Below are 14876 nucleotides of genomic sequence, written 5' to 3' on the forward strand. Positions count from 1 at the left end.
TAATAATAATTTATTTCTTATATACCGCTATACCGTGAAGTTCGAAGCGGTTTACAATAAAGATACATTTGACAGTACATGGGATAGAAACGGTTTACAATAAAGATACGGATATGATGATAAAAGCTTTTAAAAAAAGAGTACTGAGAAGTGACTTTTTGAGATGTTGGCCTTGGATGATGGGCACTTTGATATATATATACTGAAATCATTTTATTTCCCTGCTCTGAGAGACCCTGACCCTTCTGAGAAAATCCCCCAAAACAAGGTCCTACTCCACCTTGACTTCAGAGGGAAGTTATTCAGATGTGCATTCTCGGTCAGAGATTCTACGAGTGAGAATCTCACTTTCCCCTGTGATTGACAAATTTCTCTCAGGGTTCCTTCTTCCCCCAAAAGCAGACGGTAGGCGCCATGGCGCTTCATAGTTGCCTCGTTGCTAAGTAACTGGCTTTCTCATTCTCTGCTCATCTGCCTCTTGAGTGCTTGAGCAAAATAAGAAACGGCTTCATTAGTAAATCTGAACCTTTTTTTTTTCCTACTTTCAGAAGTTGAGCAAGTCCATGGTTACAAGGGGCTGAAAAAGAATGCCAAAAGGTTTTGACCTTTGTGGACAATTTCAGCCTGCGTTTGAAAACCAGATAGAAGGGTCTGATTGGCTGAGCGTGAGCAGGAGAATCATTTTAAAATAAAACTGTGATCATTTTGAACCATACAATAATTGAAAAGAACACAGGAGTCTAACTTGTAAATACATCAGTTTGGGGGTTTATTATTAATTATATTCTGTTCTTTGTTCCAGAATTTTTCTTTGGTCTTCCTAGCACTGGACATGTTTAGGTTAGAAAAATGTTTCTTTGCACAGATTGATTTTGATTGGCTTATACCGATTATATGATGTCATTTGCCAGTCATATTCATAGATGTTCAGAATAAAAGAGAGAAGACATTCTAAAAGTGACGGTTTAACAATAGGAAGTTTATAGGGTAAAATATTGAACCGACAGTGGTCAGTGGAGGCTTTTTAAAGTGATAACTGCAGCCTGCTAAATTAGACTCAAGAGGGGGCAGGTGAAAGAAGGAGAGAGATATTGGACCCAGGGTGGGGTATGAGAAGAATGGAAGAGATGCTGGACATGGAGTAAGCATAAGGACAGGGGCGATGATTGCAAAAGGTTCGAAGGGGCAATTCTTAATAAAGAGGAGGATAAGAACATTAAGAGGATGGATGCTGAACATTGAGGAAGGATAAGAACAGGGATGCAGAGGAGAGATACTGGACAGGACAGAAGAATGCAAAGAGAAGAAATGTCAAACGTAAAAGGAGATCCTGCAAAACCAGGAAAACCGGAAGAGACGCTTGGATTAAATTGAATGGAAAATAAAATACTCAGACCTCAAATTTATTAATTGGGAAATGTGCATCTCTGATATCTTGCATTTTTTTTTAGTATTGCTGTATATGCAAATCTGACTACCTGAGGTTTACAGTTTTTTGACTTCCTCTCTCTCTGTAACTGTTGTTTCATATTTGCTGAGGGTTTGTTGGATTTCTGCATGTGGGGCCAAGGTGCAGTATTGAAGACTCTATAGGGAGTACAGGCGGCTTTTTAATCGTACAACTTTTGTCCAGGGAAACCAGATATCTAGTAACCCTACAGCAGCTCGAGCACCTATCCAGAGTCTTCCTCCCCCTCCTCCCCAGCACCTATCCAGAGTTCCCCACCACCACCACCCCTCAGGATCCAGTGCTTGCTCACCCAACGCTGCTATAAGTCTTCAGGCTGTCGGCAGCATAACTGAAGTAAACACGCTGCCTTTGACGACCCGGGAGCTCCTCCACGGCTACTGCCAAGATTTTACTTTCTTCCTGAGGTAGAGATAGTCTTTTGTTAGGCGAAGCCTTTCTGTGAGTGCAATCCGGAGTATGGGGGGGCTGCTCAGGAGAAAGAGCCTGCTGTCATGAAAATTCAAACACTCATATTTTATAAGATAATTAAATTACTGCTTGTTAAATTGTGGATCCTAGCAAAACAGTGAGGAGAAATTCCATGTGGCAAAATTCGTTCACTCACTTAACCTTAATACTTAGACATCATTTATAATTACAAACACATAGCAGTCAATCAACAATAAGGTTGAATTGGTCTTCTGGGAAAATGTCGCTTTTGGAGTGTGTCTATTCAATAAAATTCAGTGCTAGCAATTGAATCCAATCCAAACAATCAGTTTTGCAATTTAGTGAAATAAAATTCTTGGGATAGCAACAAGTTCAACATGTTTTGGAGATATGATATCGGGGGGGAAAAGGACTTCTCATCACTCAGCGGTAAAGATGCGAAACATGGAATTTTGTATGGAAAACAGAACAAGAGGGTTCTTTCGTGATGGTAGGGGGAAACTCAGAGAGAACTTGAGGAAATGCTTCTACCAGCAGAGAAGAGGGAAACCCAGACTTTGACAGAATTTAAGCTTGCAGAAGGTCATGGTAGTAACTAGACTTTGTAACAAAGTGCACACTGGAACCTTGGCCCTACTTGGGCCGTGTTTCAGCAAAAGATTGCCTTCCTCAGGGGTCCATTTGAGAGAGCCAGTAGACAACAATGGTAGGCCCTCCTTTTCTTTTTCACAATGCAGTGTTTCTAGGTTTACTTAAATACTTCAGGACTGGATTTGATGTCTCCAAGGGTGAGTTCTTTCATTGGGATGTTTCCTTGACTAGGACTGGATATATGTTTGGATGTTTACTTGAGGAGGAATTGGTTGATAACTTAGATGAGTTGTGCAATTTTAGATCCTTTTTTCCTGGGAATAGTATTTATTTTATTATTTGATTTTTTTAGCCCATCTTCCCAAAGGAGCTCAGAATGGGTTACAAATCAGGTACTCAAGCATTTTCCCTGTCTGTCCTGGTGAGCTCACATTCTGTCTAATGTACCTGGGGCAGTGGAGGATTACATGACTTGCACAGGGTCACAAGGAACAGCACACGATTTGAACCTACAACCTAAGGGTGCTGAGGCTGTAGCTCTAACTACTATGCCACACCAGAGGTTGTGGTAAGAACGGATAGCATAGCTGGTTTTAAGAAAGGTTTGGACAAGTTCCTGGAGGAAAAGTCCATAGTCTGTTATTGAGAATGACATGGGGGAAGCCACTACTTGCCCTGGATCGGTAGCATAGAATATTGCTACTCCTTGAGTTTTGGCCAGGTACTAGTGACCTGGATTGGCCACCTTGAGAACAGGCTACTGGGCTTGAGGACCATTGGTCTGACCCAGTAAGGCTATTCTTAGGTTTTATGTTCTTAGAGACTGGACAGTTTCAGGGATTTTAGAATCAAATTTGAAAATACATGGATTACTCTAGTCAGACACATTTACCTTCAGTGGCATAGTAGGGGGGGAGAATTCCGCACCTGGTGCCATCTTGGCGAGGGTGCAGACCCCCATCCTTCTCTCCGCCCCCCTCTCTGCTCATTCCCTGCCACTGCCGCACGTACGCACTGCTTCCCTTCCCCCATACCTCTGTAAGGTTCCTGGTGCGAACAGTAACCCCCAACCTGCTGTAGCATCAGCATCGACTCTTCCTCTGACATCACTTCCTGGATCCGTGCATAGGAAGTGACATCAAAGGAAGAGCTGATGCTTGTGTGACAGCAGCTTGGAGGTTATTGCTCGTGCCAAGAATGTTACAGAGGTAAGGAGGAAGGGAAGTGGTGCATGCGTGGCATGAGGGGGCGGGAAAGGAGTGTGTGGAGGTGGGGAGGGGGGAATTGGCAAAAAAAAAGCGCAGGGGAGGGGCACCACTACCTTGGATGCCTCTCACCCTCACTACGCCACTGCTTCCCTTACAAAAAAAAAAGTTATCCAAACCTACAGCTCTTATGTAAAGTCTGATCTTCTCAACTCCAACTTCTTATTTTTTGCAGCCATTTACAACCAGCCCTTACATCTCTACAACCAAAATCCGAGGTGTCGGTGCCAGGCGCCCCTCTCTACTTCACCAAAGCTGTCTTTCCTTTTGTCATGATGTGGATTCTCCTCAGTCACAGGATGGTCTGCAGCTGGCTATGGCAGGGAGGTTTCCTGGTCATCTCGAGATCCCGTCTGCTCCGAACACGTCCTCCGACAGCCAGTCCTTCAGCAGCCCTGGGGACCTTGGTAAGTGATCACTAGAATTTTCTCAAGAGAAGGCTGAAGAATGTCTTGTTCCACGGAATGTTCCATGAGAGATTGTAGGGTTCGATGTGAAGACTGGCCTGCTGAACGGCCTTGCTCCCGTATTGACGAATAAAGCACTGCACACGTCTGGTAGCGCTCTAGAAATAATCAATAGAAGTAGGAGTAAATATTGACGTAATTGTAGGGTTCCAGACATCTTATTCAGGCTGTTGGCTCAATTGTTCAACCTTTCCCACAAAGACCCTTTTATCACCACTCGTAGAATCTGCATTATTCTCTTGATGTCATACCCTTCCAAATTTGATGAATCATAGCACCATAGATCTTTTTACATAGATTAGTGGGCTCATTTTCAAAAGAGAAAAATGTTCAAAAAGTGACAGAAAGTTTTACTCACTAACCCTTCCAATTCGCTATTTTCAAAACCTATTTTCTAGACGGATATCTATCCCTTTGATCACCAATTAGTCTACATCTCAAGCGGGACTAGAGTGGGCTTACGACTTGGACATTTTTTGCTGCCATAATCAAACATTTTTGAATATTACATTACATTACATTACATTAGTGATTTCTATTCCGCTTGTGCCTTGCGGTTCTAAGCGGATTACAAGTTAGAAGACTGGACATTTCCAGTAGCATTGCAGTACATATAATCAAGAATGCGTTAAGTTACAATTGTTGTTCTGGACTTTTCCAGGATAAATTGGTAGTAGATAGTAGATAGTGATAGGTTGTTTAGGCGAATAGAGATAATATTGTCCGGATTCTGTTGTTTAGACGAGTAGAGATAATACTGTCCGGATTCGGGTGTTGCTGGTGGTGGTGTTTGGGTAGTCATGAGAGTATTTTCTAATACTTTTGTGAGGTTATGGCTAGGGCACAATTTGGATATTTGGGGCTAGACCCTTTTTAATAACAAATAAGTGCCAAAAAGGTGCCCAAACTCACCAGTGACTACTGCAGAGGTGTAAGCATGACCTTCACAAACTCCCCCAGTGGTTACTGACCCCTTCCCATCCCCCAAAGATGTGAATGAAACAATACATACCTGCCTCCACGATAGCTTTGCTTGCTATGGCCAGTCCTAGTAGAGCAGCAAACTGGTTCCTGGAGTAGTCTAGCGGGTGTGTAGTCAACCATAGAGATGGGAACTCAAACTCATATCACACTCTAACCACTACACTTCTGGTGGTGAATGTGCGCCTTCCATCTGCAGGCATAAGGGCCTTTGATGTGGTGTACAGTTGAGTTTAGTAGGTTTGAAAGGCTCACCATAGACTAAGAGGTGCTGCTGAAAAGTTCTCAGCCCAACCAGCTTCCTAAATTCTGAGTGTTATTTTGCTGAAAAGGGTATTATTTTATTTTGCAAAGTGCCAATTTGCAGAATCGTAATGCTATGTTTTGACATTGAACCATGTCAACGAAAAGTGTGGAATTTTCAAGTGTGGAACTTCGAGCCATGATGAAGTTCCTATTCCTGCAGAAGAAAACTCCAAAGGAAATCTATGAATGTATGATGCAAACATTGAGTGGCAAATGCCCATCATACTCCACAGTGAAGAAGTGGTGTGCAAACTTTCAGTGTGGAGGTTTTGAGACCGAAGATGCAGCAAAGTCTGGGAGACCTCAAACAGTGTCATCTCCTGAAATTGTTGACCATGTCCATGACCTTATTTTGGCAGATTGGCAAATATCAGCTAAAACAATTGCTGAGACACTACAGATATCCAAGGAACATGTTAGCCAAGTAGGTGCCCAAATGTTTGAATGCTGATGAGAAACAATGGCGACCTACTTCTACTGGAGCGCTGGTCTAGGTCCTGGCAACTCAGTTTCAATGCCAAAAAATGCAAAGTCATGCACCTGGGCAGCCAAAATCCATGCAAGACTTACACCCTTAATGGCGAGATCCTAACAAGAACTGAAGCGGAACGAGACTTAGGGGTGATCGTCAGTGAGGACATGAAGACTGCAAATCAAGTGGAGCAAGCTTCCTCCAAAGCAAGGCAAATCATAGGTTGCATTTGCAGGAGTTTCGTCAGTCGTAAACCTGAAGTCATTATGCCATTGTATAGATCCATGGTGAGACCACACCTGGAGTACTGTGTGCAGTTCTGGAGGCCGCATTACTGTAAGGATGTGCTGAAACTAGAATCGGTCCAGAGAATGGCCACCCGGATGGTCTCGGGACTCAAGGATCTCCCATACGAGGAGCGGCTAGGGAAGTTACAGCTCTACTCACTCGAGAAACGCAGAGAGAGGGGAGATATGATTGAGACATTCAAGTATCTCACGGGCCGCATCGAGGTGGAAGAGGATATCTTCTTTTTCAAGGGTCCCGCGGCAACAAGGGGGCATCCGTGGAAAATCAGGGGCGGGAAACTGCACGGTGACACTAGGAAGTTATTCTTCACTGAAAGGGTGGTTGATCGATGGAATGGTCTTCCACTTCAGGTCATTGAGGCCAGCAGCGTGCCTGATTTTAAGGCCAAATGGGATAGACATGTGGGATCTATTCACAGAGATAGGTAGGGAGGGTCATTGGGGTGGGCAGACTAGATGGGCCGTGGCCCTTATCTACCGTCTATTTCTATGTTTCTATGATTTCGCAACATTTTCAGTGAGCTGGTGCCAACTTTTTGCAATGATTAGTTACTGTTGATGAAACATGGTTGCACCACTATGATCCTGAGATAAAACAACAGTCCATGCAATGGCGGCACTCAGGTTCTCCGAGACCAAGGACATTCAAGACCCAAAAGTCAGCCAGAAAGGTGATGGCCACAGTGTTTTGGGATCAGGAAGGTGCTGTAATGACTGACTATCTTCCAAGATAATGCAGAATACTACTGTAACTTGCTGTGCCGATTAGAGGAGGTATTGAAAGAAAAAAGGAGAGGGAAGCTGCAGAAAGGAGTCCTCTTTTTGCAAGACAATGTACCTACTCAGAAGGCAGGCAGAACAATGAATGTTTTGACACAGTTGGGGTTTCCACCATCCAACCTACTCTCCAGATCTTGCTCCATCTGACTATTTACTGTTCCCAAACGTTAAAAAGAGTTTCAAAGGGTAAATATTTTTGAGTGATTCAGAGGTGATTGCAACATTGGAGCATTATTTCAATGATCAAACATCCGATTATTTTTTTGGAAGGGTTACAGAAACTTCAGACGCGATATGCCAAGTGTGTTGAACTTAGGGGCGAACAACTTGTAAGTTTCTCCACATCATTCTCTTCTTGGATGGGCTCAGAACTTTTCGGCAACCCCTCATATTAGGGGGTTATTTTGAGGTTCACCTGGGCCTTTTTATGTGAAGTTCACTACATCGCCCCTTGGATGTCTACCAAGAATGCCGGACCCTCCTACGTCTCAATGTCTTGTTCTGTGCGTTTTTCATTTGGATGTGTTTATTTTCGAAAACGGTCAAAAAAGATAGTTGCACTAAGGGTAAACACACCTAGAAATAGTCAGTTTAAAAATATATATATATTTTATAGTTTTGAAAATGACCATTTTCACTACCTGATATTTTTGGGCACATTTCCGAAAACGTCTAAACGTCGATTTAGACATCATATCGAAATTGCCACTCCAAGCCATTGAGAAGTGGTGAAGTTTACGTTGCTAATTGTATCAGTCATGGATACAGTCCTGAATAACTTCACAACATAATCAATAACATTTTTTTTTTGGGGGGGAAAAGGGATTGATGGCTGTGATGGTATAAATAGAAAGTAAGGAAAGGTGTTTTTTATAATATAAACTATTTTATTTGACAGGCAAGTGCTCAGGGCAAGCTACAACCGTTAAAATGCAAATCAAACATCAAAACAAGTTTAAAAACACCATATGAAACATTCAGAATAGTAGAGAAAAACAAACTAAAAATAGCAAAAGCCAAAGATAGCCAGGAATTAACCTTCAAAAAAAGAAACAAATCAAAAGCTGTCATGAGAAATATCAATCAAAACTTCCACCTTTTCTCCATTAAGCTCAAGTAAGACAATAGAAAAGTCTGGAAATAGACCCCCCCCCCCAAAAAAAAGCCCTAAATTAAATAACTAAAATAACATTGAAATGTAGAACAACAGTAAAAATTAACTGCTATGATTATAGACCTAGTTAAAAAGGCCAGATTTTAATAGCAGCTAAAAAGCTAATGTTCTTTTTTTTTTTTAAATCATTTTTATTAACTGTCTTGAAGGGATTTAGCAATACATAACATCATGTCATCGCCTGTAGTCGTTTTTATCTTGGCCGCTCACTGCACCGCTCTCAGCATTTGTCAGCGAGTTAAATCACTCCAACATCCACAAGAGACGACTCAGACTCTTACTAGCCAATATTTAGCTGGTGAAGGTCAATGTCTTTTTAAACCCTGACTGTCGCTGGCTAGATTAGCCCCCAATATTCCAAGCCAGGCCATGTCCAGGCACCGGCACGGAATACTGTAACATAACATAGTAACATAGTAGATGACGGCAGATAAAGACCCGAATGGTCCATCCAGTCTGCCCAACCTGATTCAACTTAAATTTTTTTTTTAAAATTTTTTCTTCTTAGCTATTTCTGGGCAAGAATCCAAAGCTTTACCCTGTACTGTGCTTGGGTTCCAACTGCCAAAATCTCTGTTAAGACTTACTCCAGCCCATCTACACCCTCCCAGCCATTGAAGCCCTCCCCTGCCCATCCTTCACCAAACGGCCATATACAGACACAGACCATGCAACTCTGCCCAGTACTGGCCTTAGTTCAATATTTAATTTTATTTTCTGATTCTAGATCTTCTGTGTTCATCCCACGCTTCTTTGAACTCCGTCACCGTTTTCCTCTCCACCACCTCTCTCGGGAGCGCATTCCAGGCATCCACTACCCTCTCCGTAAAGTAAAATTTCCTAACATTGCCCCTGAATCTACCACCCCTCAACCTCAAATTATGTCCTCTGGTTTTACCATTTTCCTTTCTCTGGAGTCTAAATGTCACGGGAATGACTGCCAGAGCCTATGTGGGTTTTGGCCAGAATTCAGCCGGGGCCCCCATAAGATAGTTATGCGGTCCTGGCTGAATATCAGTCGGGACCTGCATAACTATTGTTGGCCCCCCCATCCGAAGTCCTCTTCCTGGTCTTCCAAAGAGCCCTCCTCCCTAGGGTTATCAAACATCCGGATTTCGTCGGACACGTTCTCCTTTTGAGGATATGTCTGGGGATCTGGGTGGATTTTCAAAATCTGGCACATTGTCTGCGTTTTGAAAAGCTTTGAAGAAATCAGTGTCAGGGCATTACAGGACAGGAATGGGTGGAACTGAGCGGGCCTGGGGGAGGGTCTCCTACCCATTACCCTTACTCCATGATGATGCCTAAAGCCCCTCCTCTTTCCCCACAAACGAGACCCCTCCCCCTAACTTTCCTGTTGATTTTCTACCAGTTTGGGCAACATTTTTTCATTGTAGTATTTTAATTTTTTATACTGCACTACAAGGCTCTCTGAGCCCTGACACAGGCGGAGATGCAGAAACACGGCCTGTGTTGGATCCATCATTAAAGCAGAATTGCCCGGAACTTGAAGGGCCTTTGTGCTTTTTTTGTGTTCCTTTGTGGTTTGTATCCTGATTTCCTCTACGTTTTGTATGAAGTGGGTGGAACAGAAGACTGGATGAATCTTGTTACTCGAGAGGGTTCAGAGGAGAGCGACACGTCTGATAAAAGGGATGGAAAACCTTTCATACGCTGAGAGATTGGAGAAACTGGGTCTCTTTTCCCTGAAGAAGAGGAGACTTAGAGGGGATATGATAGAGACTTACAAGATCATGAAGGGCATAGAGAAAGTGGAGAGGGACAGATTCTTCAAACTTTCGAATAATAAAAGAACAAGAGGGTATTCAGAAAAGTTGAAAGGGGACAGATTCAAAACGAATGCTAGGAAGTTCTTCTTTACCCAACGTGTGGTGGACACCTGGAATGCCCTTCCAGTGGGCGTGATAGGGCAGAGTACGGTACTGGGGTTCAAGAAAGGATTGGACAATTTCCTGTTGGAAAAGGGGATAGAGGGGTATAGATAAAGGATTACTGCACAGGTCCTTGACCTGTTGGGCCGCCGCGTGAGTGGACTGCTGGGCACGATGGACCTCAGGTCTGACCCAGCAGAGGTATTGCTTATGTTCTTATGTTATCTGTCTACAAATTCAGAATCACAGAGTGTTACATATGAGATATTTGTTCCCTTCTTACAGATTCTGCCCAGCACCCTTCTTTCACTTTCGAAACTGAGACCGCATTGGACTTAACCTTCCAGAACCAAGACCTTGATGTCAAGGGAGAAACGTCCCAGACACGCTCTCTGTGCAAGGCTGTGGTGAAGGGCCTACAGGGCAACAAACCCGTCCTATGGGAGGTGACCTTTGACATCCGCTCGCTTTTCCGAGAGCGGGAAAGCAGGGAAGAAGTAGACGGCGACCTGTGGAATGAGACTTTCCATCATTTGGCAGCCAAGTCAATCATTCGAGATTTTGAGCAGCTGGCAGAGAAGGAATGCGAAATTGAACACGGTAATGACACACAACGCATGAATTCTTGTGTAGAGCAATAAAAAGTAATTCAAGCATGTACAAGAAGAGAGCCAATGAAGCAACAAATCTTTTCTAGCCGAAGGAGTTCCCTAATTGTATTTGTTCTGAAGCATTCCAACATTTTCAAGGACTGCCACTCAGGGATGAAAAGACAGGAAAAAAGAGAGATGTGGGAAGGGAACTATTTACACAAGATTTAGGGCTCCTTTTACTAAGGTGCGTTAGGGCCTTAACGCCCAGAATAGTGTGTGCTAAATTGCCCCCCCGCGCACGCTAGGCCTTAACGCCAGCATTGAGTTGGCGTTATTCTAGAAGCGTGCCGCATGGTTAAAAACGCTAGCGCACCTTAGGAAAAAGGAGCCCTTAAACAAAATGATTTTCTTTTTAGATTTTGATTACTTAGACTTCATTAATTTGTAAATTTTATTTCATTTCTGTTCTATCTCTATTGTTTTGGTTTTTTTTTTTTTGCGGGGGGGGTTCTTTCTTTCTTCACTTTCCTCTTTTTTATGGCGTACTTTTACTTTCTTGTTTTTATATATTTTGTGCTTTTGGCAAACCGAAGTGCCGTTAAAACCTTTAATAAACTTAAACATTAGCCACCACCCCTCCCCCCCCCCCATTCTATAACAGTGGGCTTAAAAATAGGCACCATATAAGAATGTCTGTTATAAAAAAAATTTTAGCTTTCGGTTCTGTGTTCTGAAATGAACTACGAGGTTCTTTAGTATCAAGTATTTAAGTGATTTAGTTTAATATAAATTGAGAGATTTTTATTGAGATGAATTTTAATAGAAGATTAATGAATTAATGAAATAAATTAATTAATTGAGTTAAAGGCAGGGAGGATGGGTTCAAGCCAGTGATGCCAACAGGAGTAAAAGAACAGATTTGCTTGTCTCTTTGAGAAAAACCCGGAATGGGTAAAACTCCATGATCTGAGGCTTGTTCCTTTAAAAAAGAGACCTTCAGTGTCATTTTGGTCTATATCGCTGGCTTTTTGTACGATTTTATGTTATAAAACACTGACACATACGTCCAGAGACTGTAAACATACCAATGGAAGTGTGAGCTGTGTGTACAACGGTGTTCAATAGCACATATGCACAACCGACTTAGCGTGTAAATTCAAGGGGGGGCATACGTGTGGGTGGAACACGGGTGTGCCTGAGCTAGTTGGGTAGGGCGTTCCATAAAGTCGGTGCGGCGACCGAGGAGACGGTTTTACCCGTGGTGTCGGATTGAAGGGATTATAAGGAGATTTTGTTGAGAGGAGCGACGTGGTCTAGAAATAGAATAGGGAAGTAACAATCTATCTTTCGGTGGGTCTCCTTTTTTTTACACATGCACAAGGGGCATTTTGCCCCGTGCAAAACGGTTCATAGACAATTGCGCGCAAGACAGTCGCGCGCGGACAAACGTAACCCTAGTAACGAAAATGCATTCACGTGACATATTGAAAACGCAAAGAGTCAAGGGAACCACACTGAAAACGCGTTGACGTGACCACGTGTTAACGTGCTGGACGTCCGCGTGTCCCTCGTTCTCCAGGCGCCATCTAGGGGCGCGCTGAATTGTCATTGCGCTCAGTTATCTTTGCGCCTAATTGTCTCGCGCTCAGTTGTCGTAGCGCTCAATTGCCTTGCGCGGAGATATCATTGCGCTCAATTGTGTTGCGGGCAATTGTGTTTGCGCGCTACTGTCTTTGCGCTGAGTTGTCCGCGCGTTTTTATCGGCGTGCGAATGTCTTGCGCGGAATTGACCTGTCACCGTGCAAAACCTGCTTTGCCTGCAGAAAAAAGCTTTATAAAAGAAATGCAAATGAGCCCATTAGTTGAAAGATGCCTGAAGTCTCTCAAGAGCTTTGGCATCAAATCTTTAGCTATACTTCCCTGAGGTCTACTTACAATTTTTGAGATGCGGCATTTGGGAAGCGCAGCTTTAAGAAGTATGTAAGGTTAATAAGCTGCCTTGCACATTTTGCATATTTTGGCATCACTCATTAGCAATGAATTTGTTTCAAAATTCGCTACAGAAATACTTTTAGATCACTGGTGCACTCATTAATCTTATGTATTTTGGACCATTGTAATATTATTTACTTAGGCTCCTTTTATTAAGGTGCACTAGCGTTTTTAGCGCACGCTATGCGCCAAAAACAAACACTAGCTCAATGGTGGTGTTAGCGTCTAGCGAGTGCTAAAAACCGCTAGCGCATCTTAGTAAAAGGAGCCCTTAGCAGGTTATCAGAAGAATCTTTATAGACTTCACATCTTTCAAAATAATAATAATAATAATAACAGTTTATATACCGCAATACCATTAATACAGCAGTACGATTGATTTTTAATTTAAAAAAAAAACTCAGATCATGTCATACCTTATTACCGAAAATTATATTTGCTTCCAGTGGAGGCCAGAGTTTGGATACACAAGTTGTAAGATCTTACAATGGTCTTGAGACCATTTTTTATTCATTAACTAACTGATTACCTGGTGTTGCCCGGATATGTATTTATCCCAATCTTCCGGGATCGATAGACTTGTATTCAGTGATTACGCCTAGTAAAACGGGAGGTATTTGATTGTTTATTTCGAGGACATCTTCATTTTTAGCAGCAAGAATGGCCCTCTGCACGAGGCTGAACTTGGACTTAAACGTCATTGGGAGTCTCGGCATTCATCTCAGCGAGCCCGAAAATATCTGGCTTTTTCGATAATTTTTACATGTCACCTCCCTTCCCACCCCCACGGTATTTTTTTTTCCAGATAGCAAGTGATATGTATACTAAGTTTGGTTGAAATCTGTCCATGCGTTTCAGAGCTATGCTGGAACATACATACAAAAATAAAACAGGGGAACCAAAACCACAAACTCAAAAGCACAGAACCAAAGTGGAATTGTCCCAATCGGAATGGTGCACACCGAAAAAGTGTCTTTCAACTCATCTGATAAATTCAAATGCATTTATTCATCCAAAATTCATCCAATGACTCAATGAGCCGACATGCTCATGTTTCGGCCTACTTGACGATTTGAATTGCTTCACGTCTTTCCAAAGCTGCGTTTAGAGAGATTGTGCATCTTTATACCCTGTACGTTTCTTTACAGACACCCGAAGACTCATAAGACTCCTGATGCAGGCCGAGTAGGCTGAAACATGTGCATGTCGGGTCATTGGATGAATTTTGGATGAATAAAGGCATTTGGATTTATCAGATGAGTTGAAAGACACTTTTTCGGTGTGCACCATTCCGATTGGGACAATTCCACTTTGGTTCTGTGGAACATACATACGTACACAGATACAGTGGAACCTCGGATTGCGAGTAACACGGTTTGCGAGTGTTTTGCATGACGAGCAAAACAGTCAGCAAACTTTTGTCTCGCAAACCGAGCACTGCCCTGATAAACGAGCACTTACAGCTGCAGGAAGCGCCACTTCGGGGGGGATTCCTATTCCGTCCGCCGGCCAGCCTTCCATGCCGGGTGCCTTCCACATGTTAGAGCCTCTATCTGAGCCTACGCAGCCGGGTGCCATCCTACCTGCACGTTGCGTATGATCACGCACAACGTCAATCATCGACGTGCGTGATCATATTCAATGTGCAGGTGGGGCGGCACTCGGCTGCTTAGGCTCAGATAGAGGCTCTCCAACATACGTGGAAGGCTGGCCGGCGGACGGAAGAGGAATCCCCCTGAAGCGGCGCTGTATGGGCTCAGGGGTTCTTTAGCGGCTGGCAGACAGAGGTATCCCCCCGAAGTGGCACTGCGGGGTACTGCAGAGGCTGGCAGACGGAGGAGGCGTTTCCTAGAGACCCGGCATCCGACAAGTACACACCCCTGGGCCACCTCTCACCACTTCCTCGGCACCTTTTGGGTTACGGAACGAATTGTCAGCGTTGCCATTATGGCCTATGGGGAAAGTTGCTTTGATATACGAGTACTTTGGATTACGAGCATGCTTCTGGAATGAATTATGCTCGTAAACCAAGGTACCACTGTACACCCAATTTTATAGAGAGAGATTTAGAACACCCAAGGTGTAAATTGTATTTTGTTTACTTTTATGTCAATAAAGGGCCATTCACACAAAAGTTATTTTCAGCGGCTCTTAT

At 43.2% G+C, this 14876-nt stretch overlaps 1 protein-coding gene across 1 annotated transcript in view; it reads left to right on the plus strand.

Annotated features, from left to right (window-relative positions):
- VWA5B1 (von Willebrand factor A domain containing 5B1) overlaps positions 1 to 14876 on the plus strand; it is a 94085-nt gene that overhangs the window by 59662 nt on the left and 19547 nt on the right. Inside the window, exons 14-16 of the mRNA XM_033921149.1 lie at positions 3932 to 4163; positions 4235 to 4242; positions 10433 to 10736. Coding sequence (XP_033777040.1) covers positions 3932 to 4163; positions 4235 to 4242; positions 10433 to 10736 — 544 coding nt within the window. The remainder of the gene's footprint in view (positions 1 to 3931; positions 4164 to 4234; positions 4243 to 10432; positions 10737 to 14876) is intronic.

This window comes from Geotrypetes seraphini, chromosome 15, assembly GCF_902459505.1.
Source record: "Geotrypetes seraphini chromosome 15, aGeoSer1.1, whole genome shotgun sequence".
NCBI classification, from domain to species: domain Eukaryota; kingdom Metazoa; phylum Chordata; class Amphibia; order Gymnophiona; family Dermophiidae; genus Geotrypetes; species Geotrypetes seraphini.